General features: G+C 36.2%; 1 protein-coding gene and 1 long non-coding RNA gene across 11 annotated transcripts in view; both read right to left on the minus strand.

The window, feature by feature from the left end:
- Positions 1–1,702: 1,702 nt before the first annotated feature.
- The window catches only part of arl13b (ADP-ribosylation factor-like 13b), an 89,777-nt gene continuing 72,701 nt past the window's right edge, over positions 1,703–18,778 (minus strand). For 6 of the 10 annotated variants that reach the window (XM_073814241.1, XM_073814243.1, XM_073814246.1 and 3 more), the window contains 4 exons: positions 11,780–11,899; positions 11,050–11,118; positions 2,922–2,986; positions 1,703–2,826 (listed from right to left, as the gene is read on the minus strand). In XM_073814241.1, coding sequence (XP_073670342.1) covers positions 2,785–2,826; positions 2,922–2,986; positions 11,050–11,118; positions 11,780–11,899 — 296 coding nt within the window. In that variant the 3' untranslated portion in view covers positions 1,703–2,784. Of the gene's footprint in view, positions 2,987–11,049; positions 11,119–11,779; positions 11,900–18,778 lie in introns of all 10 variants that reach the window. The other 4 variants (XM_065295798.2, XM_065295797.2, XM_065295799.2 and 1 more) reach the window with 4 other exon arrangements.
- LOC135786081 (uncharacterized) lies at positions 12,634–18,188 on the minus strand. The gene is made up of 4 exons (XR_010546828.2): positions 14,409–18,188; positions 13,944–14,103; positions 13,365–13,449; positions 12,634–13,103 (listed from the first exon to the last, which is right to left on the minus strand). It is a non-coding gene; the product is annotated as an uncharacterized lncRNA (long non-coding RNA).

Here is an 18,778-nt window from a genome sequence, read left to right on the forward strand (position 1 = left end):
CAAAGAAAATTCATGACATAAAACAATCTCAAACTTAGAATTTGAATTAAACAGAACATATTAAATTATACAATGTAGTGCTGCTGGTTGGTAGCTATATTTTTGTGATGTTTAATTACACTGAATTTATAGTCAATTGTAAAGATAAAATGTCTTTAACTTCTTCCACCCTGAAGCTATTTTGGGGATTTTCGCCTGGATTTGGCCTACCCAATTTCAAAAGCGTCCCATACCCACATGCAGAGGTTTACATACAAAAGTTTGGTATCATTTTACAGGAAACCCTTTGAAATTACATAAAACACTGTTGAAAGTGCTAAACATGGTTGTATGTGATGTCAGGCCTCTAATAAACACAAAAATAAATAGGCGCTTTTTATGTTTTTTTCTAAAGTTTTTATTTGAAAGTATATAACTCTGGTCCTGGGTATCTCAGGTCCCTGCAGACAGTTTTGTTTGATTCCAGCAATTGTCAGCTTACAGAGGAAAAAGGAATTTTTTCTCTATCATAATATATGCAAAAGTTATTTTACTCCAACTGATGGGAGGAATAATACGCTTATGGTGTACAATTTCTGCCAAAAAACATTTGAAGTGCTACCATAACCACATACAGTGGAATAAATGCAATTTCTTTATATCATTTTAAAGAAAACCCTTTGAAGTTACATAAAAAGCTGCTGTTTGTGACAAATATTGTTATTTATGTTGTTTTTCATATGATGAAACACCAAATTTTATTTTTTATGTTGTAAACACTGTCTTTGATAGTGTATAACTCTGGTTCTGGATGCTCTAGCAGACTGCAAACAGTTCTGGTTGTTAGCAGCAGCAGACAGTAAACACCCAAAAAAAGAATGAACTCTTTATCATGTCGCATTCAAAAGATATTCTTATTTTACTGAAAGGTGCGGAAATACATTTTTCATATAAATATTATTTTTTTGTTTTGCACATATAATAAATAGCAAGGGATTATTAATGAACACAACCAAAGAAAATGCTGTGAATGGACTCATTGTTTAGAGTAGGACCTAAGATAAAAGATGGTGTATCATTTGTGGCTATGTGTGCTATCTGAGGCAGTTCACACTCAAGTTTCACATATGTTTACAAAAGACCATTTTTTACCTTATTATTCATTCGATGATTGTTGGATATGTGTTGATATTAGAACAAAAATAATGCTGTAGCCTTATTCCTGAGAGTGAGAGCTTTCATTTGATATAAGACTTGCCCATGTTTGTCATTTTTGAAAAATATGAAATATGTGAATATTATATGATATCAAAAAATATTGGGGGGGGGGGGTGATAGTGTAAATTAAGTGTAAATAACTGTCTTACAGTAAAAGATATGTCAAAGTGATGCATATCTGCAGAAAGTAGAGACTCTAAGCTTTCAAACAGTATCTCATATTTGTTACTGGGGTCCATGACGGAGCATTAAAGATTAAAATAATATTTTATATTAAGTCAAAATACGAAATTTTGGACCCGGGACAGGGTCCTCAGGGTTGAAGAGGTTAAACTGGTCCCCCCTGGCACCATCTTGCGCCCCTTGTTAGAGAACCGTTGCCATAAATGAAAACTGATATACAGTAAGTAAACAACTGTGTAGTTGAACTAGCTAAACATTTAATCCATAGCATTAACGTTAACATTATTATTTTGCTAATTACTTAACACAAATGACACCAAAGTAATTTATAACATTGTTTTTATTTGACATTCATACTAAACATAAACTGGGTACAAAAGGTGCAAGCAATAAAAGAAGAGCAAACTAAGTGGGCATGAAACTTTAGCAGCAATACAAATTTGTGTTGCCAAATAAATGGAAGTTAAATGCAAAATATCACATGTAAACAAAATGTAAAGTATAAAAAATCCACAATAGCTTCCTACGTAAAACAAATATTAAGTGTTTACAGTATATCACATCATTAAATAAAATACATATGAAGATAGTGTTTTATGGTACACTAACAGTGGAAATAATCTTTATAAGTCCAAAAACAATAAAAGTACCCACTCATCATATGTCTTAATGTAACACATATTTTGTTCCTTCCTGATAAATTGACAAATTTGAGAAAATAAAATGCTGTTTTAAACTTTGCAGCTTAATCAAAAGCATGTACAATTAAAAAAAAAAAAACATTTCATATCATGCAACAGTTTAAACAAATTTCAGACCGCACTGTGAATATATGTTCATCTGTTGCTGATGCTATTTGAGAGTATTAATGTCATTCTCAAAAAAGTAAGACAGGAAAACAGATGCTGCTAATAAAAAGACCATCTGATAATTTTCAAGGCAAACTGTGTCACAATCAGCCACACAATATATATGCACAAATACTTAAGCTTGGGCACAAATAAGCACAAACAACTAAAGTACACAATTTAAAAATTCTTATTTACATATTTTTCACAATGCTCTTAAAAATAGGTTTGTAATATATATATTTTTTATCTAAACTTTAAAATATGTGTTAATATTGATATTAAGCATTATTTTGACAAAGAGACAAAAGCTCTACAGACTGCCATAGAAGTCTAATCTAAACTAGTGTACTATTCATTTAGGATTATTATTTTATACAGTAATTGCATGTTCCATGTTCCCTACAAATCAATCACTGCTCCATAGAGGTAGCTGTGGTCCATCTCATGTTCTTAAACACTGGCCAGGAAACACAGCTTCTGCTGACCATAAGTCATTGGTTGCAAGAGTCAAGTAATCCATTTGGGCAATGCTGATTGGGTGCCAGTTCCTCACTTACGGGCAATTACATCTGTGCAGATTGCTACATTGCCCATGCTTGAAGATAAGAACAAAACAAGACTTTGATTGGTTGAGACCCCTAAGAATTGTAAACCAGTGAGGGAAAAGCAGAGGGAGTGTTAGGAAATTACATCATGAGTATCGCTGTTCGGCCTCTGTGTAATTGCTACCGGTGGGAGAGGTTTGCCATAGAAATCTGCCAATTAAAGAGAGTCAAGGAAAAATAAATTTAAGTTAGCAATGTCCAAATATGAATCTGCAAGAATAAACAAGGATAAACAAATGTCCATTATGACTGTATGGCTAAACTACTCAAAGTGGCATTGCTTTGAAAATAGGAAATGGACAAAAAACACATGGAGCGTTCAAATTGTCTAAACGGTAAGCCCTGTAATAATAAATAAAACACAGTTTTAAAAGTTTAAAAAGACTTTCCTTCTTTATTGCAAAGGCTGTACTGAGGTCAGTCTGGCATTGAGTCGGGGCGTGGTTTAACTGAGATTGCGCAAGAGCAGCAGGAGAAGTGGCTTCTTCTTGCAATGGCAGACCACAAAGTTTACAGTATTGACACCGTTTCCGTAACTTATATAGAAAAGGAGCGTATCAATCCTGCAGAAATTTACGCAACATGTTTAACATTCCCAAAAGAGGCAGATTCTGTGATGCTCTACCGAATGGCAGGGGATGGGTGTGATAACCAGTCATTTGTTATTTTAACATGATTATTATTAAGGGCTCGTTATAGTTGTGCGTAGGTCTTACAGTGTAGCCGTGATGGGGTATGATTTGTGTCAGTTTTTATTAAGTCCAATTTATAGTCATGCGTAAGGTCTACGGCAGGGCTATTCAATTAGTTTGTCGTGTGGGCCAGTTCATGAAAAGCATCTCAAATGAGGGGCCGGAGATATAACAGTGATGATGACTACATTTTCCTACATTGAAACATACTCATGTTATATTTTGAAACTGCATAAAAACAAAATCAGTGCATTGTACAATAGGCTTTTTCTACAAACATGTATTTTGAAACTGCATTCAACAACATTAGTGCATTGTTAGAGTCAAAGTAGGCTTTTTCTACATCCAGACATGTTCATATGTTGTATTTTAAAATTGCATAACAACATCAGTGCATTCTAAGATGCCCAAGAAAGCTTTATTCTACATTTAAAGAGGTAAATAAGAGCCATATCACACTAATTGAAAATTTAACTCATTTACTTACTTCAGTGCACATAACAAAAAAGTTTATAATATGGAACATAATTGTTTTGTGCTGTTTTTGTCAAAGCTAATTATTACAGTAGCCCTATTTAAACTACAACAGCCATCTTAATAACTGGCAAACATTTGGCTACCTTCTAATAAGACAGAATATGTTTTTAGATTTCGCAAGAGCAGTAAAATCAGGTGTATGCTTATCAGGCAATACGCATACAGTGGTACAGGTGATGGGCTGTGAGCGATGGGCGATTAACTGTTACTAGTTTTAATTTCATTCTTGTGTGAGAACGATGACTCGCATAATATTTGAGCCTTTGGAGAAACGACAGGATCTTTTTGTCTGGTTCACAAAATCGTTTCAACGAGTTTCCTTTATTAAGGAATCTAACGTTAATGTCATTGTGGATAAGCATAAACATATCAGACAACAATTGTCGGAAAGGCAGTGTTTTTAAGCTGGAAATACAGCAAATGAAGTTAAAACAGCCATAGAGTCTGGTCTCTTAACTCACCACTGTCAGCTATCGTGTCTTGAGACGCGGGCACGAGCGGGGGAGGCGATCGTGTTGAACTTGTGGACCAAAGCGCGAATATAAACACGTGACACAGCTGCTCGCACCAGTCACGTGACTCGCTCTCTGCAGCTCATGCTGTATGAAACAGACGCACACGCATCAACTCCTAACTGTAGGGCCCGTTGTCTAACTAACTAAATTTATTCTAGAGATGTCTTTTTTACAGACTACAATAAGGGCCGGATCAAATTACCTTGGGGGCCGGGTTTGGCCCGCGGGCCGCCAATTGAACAGCCCTGGTCTACGGCGTAGTTACGGTTTTGTGGACGATGACGCAAAAGTATAAATGAAAAGAAGCGTAACCTACGCCATTGCGGCAACGCCGTAGGACCTACGCACACCTTGACGAGTCCTTTAGTGTGCGTCACTGACGATACAGTGTTTCCCATACATTGATTTATCTTTGTCGCGCCTCTCTCGTGCACACTCGCTGTCTCTCTCTCTCTCTCTCTCTCTCTCTCTCTTGCTGCGTACAGGTGTGCGTAGAGAAAGGAATCTGTTATGATCTTTAACCAGATGCCCCAGGGGATGTAAAGGTGAGTTCAAACATGTTGTATTATAAGTTATTTTATTATTTTCCCCTTTGAAGTGTAATTTGGCCCGTTTATATATTTGATCTCGTTTATATATGTGCTCGCAAATCCTTAAAGAGCCACACAGATCCAAAATCGAAACTGACTGTATTGCAGTGTGTCATGTAGCTGTCCATCAATGTAAACAATTTGCAAAGTAGTTGAACCAAGAAGTGCACGATTAATAAAGTTATTGGCTTCTAAAGTAGGGAGTCGACTCAGAATCGCTGAAACGAGTCGTCATATGGACTGAGTGTCTTTTTTACACTCACACGAGTGTGACGTTTTTTTCACGTCACACGAACGCTTCCACGTCACACGAGATACTAATCTCCACCTACAGCCTTGCCCGCGGGAGAAACGAAAACTATGACCTGCCCACAGCTAGTTAGTGTGTTAACATCATATCACGCCGTGATTATAGTTACATACTTGCTTAAATGAGTGTAAAATTTTAGTTTCTATCATCGTTTTTATTGCTTGGATTAATAATGAATGATGTCGTTGTTTAAACTCTGAATACTGTCAGAGAGTCATGTTAGCAAGCGGCTAACCCATGCTCACTTACGGTTTTCCTATAACCCGGTTAACTTACATAAATGCTTAAATGAGTGTAAAATTTAATTTTCTATCACTGTTTTTATTGCTTAGATTAATGATGAAAGATGTCATTGTTTAAACTCTGAATACTGTCAGAGAGTAACGTTAACAAGCGGCTAACCCATGCTCACTTACGGTTTTCCTATGACCTGGTTAGCTTACACGAATGCTTAAATGAGTGTCAAATTTTAGTTTCTGTTGTCTTTTTTATTGCTTGAATTAATTATGAATGTTGTGTATTGATGTCGATAATATCTTCTCAGTAAATCATGTTAGTACTAGGTCAATAAATGTTGCACTATTGTTGGTCTGTGCCACTGATCTGTGGTCTGTGCGGAGACAATAGCCGTGTTTGCACTATCGGGCTTCAAGCGTGCGTGCCAGTGCCTGCCGAGGCCCGTGGCGTTTGCATTGTCAATTCCGGGGCATGATCGTGCTTCACTGGTGCTTCGTTGGGGCTTAAGGCCCGGCTTTTCTGGCCCGCCGAATTCCTTGGGCCAGAGCGGGCTTCTCGGGGCTAGGGGAGTGGTAAAGGTCAAAGGCGGAGTTTATCTGAGTCTCTGGCAAGATGCGCATCCATCTGTCTGCAGATTTAAAACTTTAAAAATAATCGGGATCACCAGTAATTTACTGTTTAACGGAAGATGCCTGCTATGTTTGTACTTCGGACTGAAGAAAATGATCTGCATATGTAAAAAACAAACGACGCGTTACGACGCCGAACTCGCCATGCTAAGGACCCGGCGCACACTGCTACCGGTTCGGGGGAAGTTTATAAAGTTTCGGGCACAGAACAAAGTGTTTAAAGTGCAACAGTGCTGAGAAATTAAGGATGTGTGTTGGATCATCATTTCATCGTCCATGTATTAAAGAAGCGATCACTCGAGTCACGATGGTATCTACAGTCGGTGAGTTAATGCTACATAACGTTTGCATACAAAACACTTAAAATACGATACAAATAAAGATTGCATAAGTGTCTTACATGGGTGTTTATTGTGTTTTTTGTGTTATATTGTCATCTCTGTTGAATTTTTTAGTCAGCCCTCAGAAAAAGTAACCATGGTTTTATTATATTAGTCATAGCGATGCTTTCTGGCATTCTGGAGATTAATTTGACTCTTATATGAATGTAGCAAACTTTATATGTCGGTATACTGTCTGTGTATTTACAAACCCTTTTTACAAAACATCACATGATGTGCTGCTTTCTTTTGTGTCCGTTTTACAGAAAAATGCCAACGTAAAGCTTTCATCCAGGAGTTTTTATTTAGTATCTTAGAGATGACACAGCAACAAATGCAAGAGCAGGAGATGAAACGAAGATGATGATGATGAGACGACAGGAGCCATGGATCTTAAAATGCGTCCGGATGAGATGTCTTTAAATACACCTGTTTGTGCACTGATATAAACTTAATGTAAATAAAGTACCGCGTTATTATTACTACGGCTGCTTGTCAGTTTATTGAAAATGATTGCTTAATAAGGATCACATCTGACACACAGAAATGGTATGCAACAAAATGGTAAATATAACCATCATTAACTTAACCACTGTAACATAGCTTTTTAAATACTTGTGTCTATCAGAGTTGATTCTTAACGAGTACATTTTCTAATGATTTCTCAAACGTTTTGAGATGCAAGTAAAGTGATTTTCAGTCTTATTCAGCTATTTGAGGCAGTTCTTTATAGACAAGTATTTATTGATTGACACATTATTGAAATAGCTATTAGACAGTTACCTTGTGTTTCATGTGATGCTCAACTATTAACGTTTTCATGATTAAAGATATCACACCTCTTATAATGTGTATGTTTACATCGCCATAAAACTATAATTACAAACTTAACGTTACATATTTAGACACACGTGCATATTTTAAAATAAGATTATTTTACATATGTCAATGTAAAACTAAGACACGTTACATATTCTTTAAAATATTGTGTATATAGTTTAATGGCACATTAGGTAGATGAACGCTTTATTTGTAATTATCCTACTTCATAAAGTTTACTATTGCTTATTGATCTGATATTGTCTCGTCGTGAGAACGCTCGTGTGCAGCCAACATAAACTTCAGTGAAGCACCAGTGAAGCACCAGTGAAGCACCTGTGTAGAACCATATAGTGCTATGTAGAACCATATGTGGTGCTATATGGCCCCTATATGGTTCTACACTGGTGCTTCACTGGTGCTTCACTGGTGCTTCACTGGTGCTTCACTGGTTCTTCACCGGTGCTATATGGCACTAAAATGGTTCTTCTATCGTTACGATCCAAAGCAATTGTTTTGGTGCTATATAGCACCGTTTGTTTTTTTAGAGTGTGGAACCAGGTGTTTCATATATGGAGACATCTAAAACATTCTGGGAGGGGGGACCTAAGGACTAGAGTTGAGAACCACTGATTTAGAGCATTCGGAATGGTGGACGAGGACTTAATGTAGCTACTTATTTTTATTTAAAAACCTAAATTCCGATCAAAATGTATAGCCTTTGTCTTTTGCTTGCATCTCAAAACTAGAATGTGCGCATTCAGACACATCTGGACAACACAGGTCAAATATGTTGTATGCTTTGCCCACCCTGTTTTATACACCCACAACATTTCTGGCTACGCCACTGAGTGTTTTCTCTCATATTTATGAATTTGCGCCGAATTTTCTGCGCAATACGTAATCTAAAATAAAACTGCCCCTTGCAGTTACAATTCGCGCTAATAACACAACAAGATGAGAAGAGCAACAATAAGGCACAAAGGTAATGTAGCTAAAATCACTTTGTATATCATCTCTTTAGTGTAAATGTATGGTGATTTTGTCAGACGATGTTGCACTTATAAATCACGATTTTTTCAGTAGGTAGCCTCTTATGGAGCGGCTGAAATTCCACAAGGGGGCGCATTTGTTCCTCAGACGTTGCACAATAAACATGACATCCGAATATATTCATTATAAATCATGAATGAAAAGTAAGATTCGAATGAATGTCTGTTAGTGAACTTATTGTATACACTATTTATATCGAAATTCGGTCAGAAACGTCAAGATTGTGAGATGAACAAATCGTTTTGGATTAAAAGGCTTGGATATTCCATTTCCTTGGACTTTTGGGGATTTATGAACAATTTGTTTTGGACAATTTCACCGAAGCGGATAAAGGAAAGATTTTGAAGGCAAGTAAATATCCTAAATCGGCGCCGCCCGGTTCAGGTAACTAACAACTAGATTACAGTTTTATGACTGCTAAAAATCATATTATGCTTTCTGTGTGCGCTTAATGGAATCCCGAAAGTCTAAGCTTTACAACGATGTGCCGCATGACCGTATATTTTGAAGATTTAATGCTTCAAAGTTACAATGACGTAATGCAGCCTCACGTGCAAGGGAGGGGGTGTGCCGTGTACGGCACAGTGTTCCTTATCAGGTTAAAGGTAACAGCTGGTTGGATTAAACACGAGATGTTATTGGGTCGTGTTTAGTCACTATTTTATGCTCTTTCTTTACGTCTGACAACAGAACAGATAATATGTAAAAATAGTATTCAGTTGTGTTAAAGGGGCCATGACATGAAAATCTGACTTTTTCCATGTTTAAGTGCTATGATTGGGTCCCTAGTGATGCTATCAACCTAGAAAATTTGAAAAAGATCAACCCAGTAACTTAGTTTTGGTAAACCATTCTCTACAAGCACATGAAAAAATAGGTTGTTGAAATTTGGCTCTCCTTATGATGTCATAAGGAGCTCTTATTATAATAATCCAACCCCTTAATCCAACCGCAGCACTGCCATTTAGTGCAGAGAGAAAATAATTCACAGAACAATTGAGTTTCAATTTCAACAAACCACCATCATTGTGATCAGTGTTTGCACTTGATCTGCACATGTGCATTTTAGAGGACACACCCAAAACGGCACATTTTTGCACACACCTACAAAGTGGCAATTTTAACATGCTATAATAAATTATTTATATGGTATTTTGAGCTAAAACTTCACACATGTGCTCTGGGGACACCAAAGATGTATTTGACATCTTAAAAAAGTCCTGTGACATGGGCCCTTTAAAATACAATATAACAAACTATAATATAGGTCCGGGAGCGTGGTCATCAAAGGGCCCATGTCTTGTTTTTTTGTCTTGTTTTCAATAGAAATATCTAAAAATTCTTAAATTAAGGTGTTTTTTCTACGTAATATATTTGTGCCTCCTGCAGCCATGTTCTGGCAGCAAAGTCCTTGATTATTACCCCAGAATGAGAGTTTAGTTCCTAGCCATATTTGCCTAGAAAATCACAACTTTTAATTTTCCGTCGGTTTTAGTACACGATGTAACTACAAAAGAGTCAAGTTTTAAATAGGAAAAATATCGAAACTGATTTGATTATTTTTTAGGCATGATGCTAATGGTCTAAACAGATTCAATGGATTGTGCTAAGCTATGCTAAAAGTGGTAACGCCAAACCCGGAAATCAGCTGAATGGATTCCAAAATGGTAAGAATCAAATGTTTAACTCTGGTAGAGCTGGAAAATGAGCATATTTTCAAAAAAAAGTGGAGTTTAGCTTAAACAGGGGCCTTACATGCGCTTAGTGTAACGAAGTAGTAAGGCTGACAGAGAAGATTGCAGAACTAGAAGCACGCTTCCAAACGTAAGTTGAGGACAGTAAGACCGCTAATGTTCATGTTACAGTCATTAATACAATGGACTCCTTTTTTTTGGACTGTGCACGCTGCACCATGAAGTTGTTATGGTTTTATCTTTCATCTGCTTGCTTTCTGATCATTTCATTTCACATGACAATCTACAGCGTGTGTGTGTGTGCGTATGTCCTCAGGCTTCCACCACACAACAGGATTTTTGCTCGTAAATATTTAACATTTAACAAGGAAAATCGTCCCAAATTCAGCCTGAATATTTTTTGGCGTGTACCCAGCTTTAGTTGATCTGTCGCGTGTGCAGCTCAGACATTCACGTAACCCTGCTGCGTGCATCCGGTGCGCTCAAGCTCACCTCTACAAGCCGGCCAGGGCGCGATTAACCAAACTGTGCCCGGGCACGGTTTGGATAGTGTGAGTGCGCCCTTAGGCTTTTTAGACCGTGTTGACTGATGACAGATGTGGTGTAGGGTTGCTATGTGGATGAAGAAAAAACAGCTTTTGTCTCAAAATGATGGAGTTTTACATGGTCAGAAAACAGAATGGGAAAAGGAATGTTAGTGTTGTGCATGCTGGTCAACATGCCGGACAAGGAACGAACGCTATAAACCAACAATTACCAGAATGCCTTGCATCTCCAAGAGGCCCAAGTTTGGGGAGCCTAGAAACTTTAGGGGTTGCCCATCCAACTAAAACAAAAAAATTATAAGGATTAACAGATAAAGTTGTTTTTTAAAGCAACAGGGAGAACCATAATCAATGGGTGGTTAAAATGAGACACATTTTGTTCACATTACATTAAAGCTAGAAAACAACTGCTGCACCAGAGTAAAATATTTTGGCCTGCACTGGGATGCAGGCTTCTTCACTGCACTCAGTTTGAAAGCAAACAGTCTAAAAAATCAAAGTAAAACGATATTAAAGAAAAATAAAAGATAAAGTGTTGTTCAGGGACATTCTGTCCTTTAAACCTCTTCTGTTATAGAGTGTTTTAATGAATTGTTATATGAATTGTAATATATTAATTTAAGTATATTACAGTTTATACTAAAACATTATGAGGTGGTTTCCAGGACTGGGATTAGCTTAAGCCACGACCTTAGTTTAATTAGGAAATATAACTAGTTTTAACAAAAATTCCTTGTATGCATTTAGAGGTAAAACAAAGGGCACTGATGTATTTTAAGATTAATCAGTCCAAGTTCTTTTCAGTTTGGACAGTTTGGACAGTTTGGACATTTATTTTAGTCTAGGATTAGTCTATTTCCTGTCCGGGAAACCGCCCCAAGACCTAAATACTGCATTTTAATTACATATGATTAGTCCTATCAAAATAAGAAATATTATCACCTGGTAGGGGAGGAGGGGTAGGGCTTATAGGTGCTGCATCCTCCACTCTAAATGGGTCAACCCTGTGCTTGCGTTTCAGTCGTAATTTCTTAGTTTTCTTTTTGGTCTGGTCCACTGCTCCTAATTAAAGGTAAAATACATCTAATTAACTTTAGACGCACCATCCAGACTCTTTACTGACCACAGCATAGACTGCCTTGGTCGAAGAATAGATCCAAAACTATAAAACAACATATTAAAGGGACAGTAAGTAGGATTTTCACCCATCTAGTGGTGAAATTGTATTTTGCATTCAAATGAACAGTGCTATCTAGCGCCTCGCTTTTCCAAATCCGTGTTGCAACTACACTCTTAAAAAAATGGTTCTATATCGAACCAGAAATGGTTCCATCACCCGCTTCATATATGGAACCCCCAAATGGTTCAATGTAGAACCACTTTAATGGGTTCATTAAAAAGAACCCCAAATGGTTCTTTGAATCAAAGTTAGATGGTTCTATTTAGAACCATTAAAGGTTCTTTATAATTATGAGTAATTTATTATTGATAAGAAATTATAACCGATCCAGAAAATTATAAAAGTTTACTATTTATTAATTGTATTATACAGAAATATAAATCTATAAAAATTACTTAAAATCACATCTCTTTATTCTGTATTAGACAGCAAAACTTTAGTTTACATTTAAAATGTTTCATTTCATTCAACCATTTAGTTATTTAATTATTTCCATTAAGCATTTTCACTTTTTAATAAACATACATACGTTTATATATTATAAATAAATAAATAAATAAATAAATAAATAAATAAATAAATAAATAAATATATATATATATATATATATATATATATATATATATATATTAAAATTGCATCTCTGTATTAAACCGCTAAACTCTTAATTACACTATACATTCAAAAATTTTGTTCAAGTTATTTCCCTTACGCATTTTCTGTTTTTATAAACAAAGATACTGTACAGTATATGCAGTACTAATTTTTAGTAACTTTTACATGTGTCTGAAATTATGAAAAGAAATCACAATGCATTTAAAGACAATTCATGAACAATCTATTAAATAAAATGACAATTTACACAAGTTGATTGTACATTTGTTTTGTACAGGTATTTAAATTTAAGCATATATTTTATAAATTAAAGTCACTGTGTGCTTAATGGCAAAAGGGTATTGAACATTGAGGAGAAAAAAAACACAAACAGTCATTTCACAGCATGTGATGTCAATGTCTTCCACATATTATGCTCACAGGATCAGGACAGCCGTTGAACACTATGGTTGGTGTGGGACCTTTGGGTTCCTGTAAAACAAACATTTCAGCTTAAGTGCTTTTTACCAATTAACAGAAGTCATCAAATAGACTTAAAATTACCCCATAATAACACAAATAAAGTATGACAACTAGGCAAGCGACACTCAAGAACCAACAAGACTCATAATAATTGATGTGGAGCTGTATGCTATTTAAGGGTAAACAGAGTAATATTGTTATATTTGCATTGAATGTTACTTTAAATGAAGTGCCTCAAATGTTAATGAAATTAGAGAAGACTATACTTACACTATTTACAAAGTAAAGGAAGCTGGGATTTTCTTGAAATAATGCTTGCAATAACATAACATAAGTGCAGCATTCCTCTCCAGACCTACAAAGATAAAAATTATTGTACATTAGGTACAGAAATCAATTACAGGGACATTTTACTCAAAAAAGAAAACTCATTCACTCACTCGTTATTTCAAACGTTCACGGCTTTCTTTCTTCAGCAGAACACAAACACAAAAAAGATTTTGAAGAATGTCTGTAACCGAACAACGCTGGTAGCAATTTAATGGACACAAAACCAATGCAGGTCAATGGGCACCATTGTTGTTCGATTACCATACTTTTTCAAAATATCTTCTGTTGTGTTCTGCTGAAGAAAGTGACGACAATTTTCATTTGTGGGTAAACTTTAAATCTTTCTCAGCCAGTGTCTCTTAATTAACAAGTTAACTCTTCAATGGCAAGGAAAAAGTTTATACTAACATTATTTTCATATTTTCACTTATACAATTTATAGGTGCTAGAACCTTTACATTGACAATGCAAATAAGGCTACTTTACACTGGGCAAAGAACAAGCATATGATGTAGTTACCTTCTGTGGTTTCCACTGCTGTTCCAATGAGATTGGCGTAGAGATGTTTTTTACTTCATTCTTTTGCACACCTGATGATGTTTGGGGCCAATTTATTTAGAGATGTTTCCATGTTCTTCACCAAGTCTGTTCCAAACCTCATTGTCATTTCATGCAGCATCTTAAAACACAAAATCTTTATATATACACTTTCAGACAAACAAGTTCCTTAAAGTCTACATTAACTTGAGGTTGCAATTGACTAGTGATGTATTTTTCAAAACACAATGTTCAATAAAAAAATAGTGTGAAATATACAGAATTTAAATTAAGTCCTCAAACACTTTACAGTCTTTAATGCTAAATTCTAAATGAAATACATAAGAATTTTCATTAAAGCTACAAAACACAGATTTCTTTTATTTTGCTCTTTGATGAACATTAGTGACAGAAGTCAGGTTTACGAGGTCCCTTTAAGAACCTTACCTTTTTGCATCAATGGGGTTTATATTTTAAAGCCAGTGATGTGTCATCTACTGACCATTTATTAACCATGGTTATCTGTGAAGGGAAGGAAAAAAGCATAAATTACACTTCACAAACCAAATACGCATAAAAACCCGAACACGTTTGGTTTTTAAAACATTTGAATGCTAAATGTAAGTGTCTTAACAGCTACCATCACATTATTTCATTGTGTGCATCACAGAAAACATGCATATCTAGACTTGTTGCGGATACGAACGCTGCACTGCAATCGTGCATTTATAATACAGACCGGCGGAAATTTCTCAGCTGTGGCCACCAGTTTACTTTTTCCTTCAGAGTTTAGCTCCAACCCTGATAAAACACTCGTGAACAAGCGAAAAATACTCACGGAATATGTGTAAAACTGCAACAAACATTTACATATCATTTCCCTTCCACCCGGTTCCCTTGACCACGCGCTTTATTGAAATTACACTGTCTCCAATTTCGTCTCCTTACAACACAGCTGTCTTATTGTGATTGGCAATTTAATCTAAAATGACAAAGAAATAAAGCAGGACTGTAACGTAATTTATTAAAACCCGGAACAAAATGTATTTAACAGAGCTTTTATAACTGACGGTTGACAGAGCCCGTCAGTGCTTTAATGTTACCAGTAGTATTTTTTTTAACTGAGGTAAATATTATAAATGTAGCTTCTAGTATCACTATTTAGCACAAGACCTCTAACAAAATAAATATTAACTAATTATACTAAATATTTCAGTAATATCGTTTCAAAAATGTAGAAAGTTTACTTACCTCAGGGTACCAACAAGCAGAAATGCCGGTCCGGAGTCCGAACTCCTCAGTTTGAAAAAAAAACTGTCACGTCTCGAGGCTCATCTTCTCTTATGGTGCAACGCATATATACGCCACCAGAGGGCACTTTTGCGTTTATTTGTTTTTAATGCCCCTTCAGGTTAAATTAAACATTGACAATATAGAATGTACAAAATAAAGAAAACACCTGGTTATTCACCAAAAAGGCAAACTGCACTGTAAGTTTCATGCTAATGTACAAACTTGCATAAAAAAGCTCGCAGGAAATAAATCATACAATAAATATGAATAGCCTATTTGTTGACTCTCTCTTTATTTGACCACAGCCTATTGACACAAAAAGGTTTGTGAATGAGTTGTGTAGGTTTGTAAATGAGTTGTGTAGGTCTGTAATTATTGTGTAATCGTTAGTTTACACTTCAGTCACAAACGTGAATTATAGAACCATTTTAATAAAAATGGTTCTTTGCCCTCCAAGGGCTCTATATGGAACCCTTTTTTTGGTAAAAGGTTCTATTGGCCAAGTATAGAACCCCATGGTTCTATATAGAACCTCAAGGAACCTTTTTTTTTTAGAGTGTATGGTAGCGGTTATGTACTCACTGATCTCCTTTTCCGTTTCAGCTGGTTCACGTGTTCGGAGCGAAAACGCATTGTGGAAATGCATTATGCAGTTTGTCCCTCTATGCTATTATAGTTTTTCAATATGGTGAAAGGCCCATTATTGGCGAAGAAAAGAGAAGAAATTCTAAGCTTACCAAAAAAAGTCAGATCATTGCCAGAGGTCATTTGACACCAATGAGGACATATGTGACCAGTCACGGAAAGTAGGGACACAAGTCGGATCTGGGCCATTTTGAGTTATTCATAGATTCTGAAAGTGCAGTTTCTAAGCTTTCTAACGATGTGTAACACATGGAAATCTGATAAGATTTGGAGAAGTTGTGGCCATTTGAATGTAACACATTCAAGAAAGAGAATGCTGAGAAATTTGAGAAAGAAAAAAGTTAACACTTTTCCTTTTCCCTGGCTGGAGAGACAATAGGGCTCATTTACATATCATTTAGCTAAGCCATACCCCCTGTAAAGCCGTTTTGAGATACATATGTTCTAGCATCATATGTAGTTCTATTATAGAAGTCTGAATGAACAACATGCAAAAATAAACAGGACTTTTACCTTTGTGGGGATCACAAGTCGAATCCAGTCTGTTTCAGATGTGTGAATCATCCAATGATTTTTGTCCACAAATGCATATAATCCGTGAAATATAGATATATAGTCTATTGTTTACATCAGATTTCGCATGAACTTCTGGTAATACAATATAATATACAATCTGAGGACTATTTACATCGTAACATGTAAGGGTATATCAGATTACACTCCGCTATTTACGTTCCGTTAAACACATAAACCCGCCTTCAAATGTTGTATTTAAAATAGGGAGGTAGTATAATAGATAATCCAAAAACAGCACCGTCGAAAACGTGAAGTCCATAAGGGATGTTACCAATCGCTCGCTCGTTGCTCCATCAGCTAATGACTTCATGGAAAATATTGATAGACAAAACCAGGGGCGTTGCTAGACATAAAGCTCTACTGGGGCACAGGCCCCCCATTTTTTGCTGACTTTTTTTGAAAGCCTGCTGTGCAAGAAGTGTGCAACACTTCTATATAATGTCCTTAATTGCTTAACCCATTATTCTACAGTGCAACAGTTACTGCAAAAGATACATACAACTGTAATCTTCATCTAACATTATTAACATGTTTGGAGGCATAAATAATGACAGCAGAGAAATATTTTGTACATTATACAATGATAGCAATGATTAATAACTTATTTTTACAAGAATATTTTAAGAAAACAGTCATTTTATGCCTGCTATACTAAATAATCTCAGTCATAGTTACTGCTGTTATGTGTCTAATATTTTAGTGAACTAAATATTAATTTCATATCTGAAAATACAGAACAGTATAACACATACATCTGTTGATTTTCTCAGCAACAATGCAATTCTATAGACTTGACAAGAGGTTTTCCTGAGATTTTATCTCTAATGTTTGAGACCTGACAGGGTGAGGATGTAGTTTCTCTTAAATCCCTTAAACTCATCATCTCTCCTTTCTGCTTCTCTTTCCCTGCTTTGCACAAAACATTTCTGATGTCCATCTACAGAAGCCAATAATGATCGAGTCAAAATAAGATTAGCATTATTATTTAGAAACGTACTTTAGTCTCGTCATGTTTTCATAAGCTAACTCACTCGCGTGGCATCACCTTTTGAATGCGGTTGTGCGCTAATGACGCAAAGACGCGCGCAGACATGGATACGTGCGTGCACGCGTCAATGCGACTGCTTTGTCGCTTTTACAAGCGTAAATTGGGTAACTGCATTGCATATAGATCCGTTTTTGCCGCGATTGTCTTGTAAAGGATTGCACTAGTTAACTGATACAATTTAAACTTGAGATTTACACCGGGGCAAAAAAGATTTACACTGGGGCACGTGCCCCAGTAAAAGGGGTCTAGCGACGCCCCTGGACAAAACATGTAGCCAATTATATAAAAAGTTCAACGATCTCTGTGTAACTTATGAGTTTGACTTCATGCTGCACTGCAAGACGTCAAAGTACAAGGTACTTTGACATCATCCAACTGCGGCGCCCCATAAAGTCAGTGACGCGGCTGACGTACGATGCGGCTGACTGTTATTTGTTCCGCCCCAGCTTCTTTTATTTTTCTTTTGTTTTGTGCACCCGAGCTTCATTTACAGTCTGGGGAGACACACGCTACAAGTTTGAAAAAAATAAATAAAACTAAGCAAACATGTCTGAGGAACAGGGCAGCCGCGTCACTACAAGTCATGTGACTTCACGCTCGAGCCGGAAGAGAAGACAAGTAAGGGATAATGTAGAGGCAGCCAGTAGTTATCGGGAAATAAGCCCAGACAGTGTGATCAGGTATCACACTGAAGGGGCTTATTTCCCGATAACTACCGGCTGCCTCTACATTATCCCGCTTATTACACGGCTACTTGCCACATAAGAAAAAAATGGACATGAATATGAATTTAAAACATTTTATTGGCATATTTGTTTTAAATTTACATTTTTATCCTTCCGCGAAACTTTGCACAGATGCTTAAAAATGATCGTAATACCTTATTAAGATCCTCTGCTTCATACTTGTCTGTCTCCATTTTTTCTCTTTTAGCCAGTCTTTGAGAAGTTTTTTGCCCATTCTGTATTTTTTTGTGTGTTGGCTTCGTAGCTGTCATGCTCTATTTTGTCAAGTTCAGTCTCAGTAAGCTCTCTGTGTCTTGTCGTTGTTCGTTCTTCTATCCACTGTTTAAATGTTTTGTTTTTTCCATACATGTTAAAATTAATGTCAAAATGTTGTGGTTGTCCAGTGTTTGTCAAAAGATGGCGCCAAACAGTAATCTTTAATGGCGCGGAGCGATTTAAATCATACAAGTAGTACCGGCTATGCGTTATTACTTTGGAGCGGTTATTATTTGAAAAGAACGAACCTGCAA

This window comes from Paramisgurnus dabryanus, chromosome 4 (genome assembly GCF_030506205.2).
Source record: "Paramisgurnus dabryanus chromosome 4, PD_genome_1.1, whole genome shotgun sequence".
Lineage (NCBI taxonomy): Eukaryota > Metazoa > Chordata > Actinopteri > Cypriniformes > Cobitidae > Paramisgurnus > Paramisgurnus dabryanus.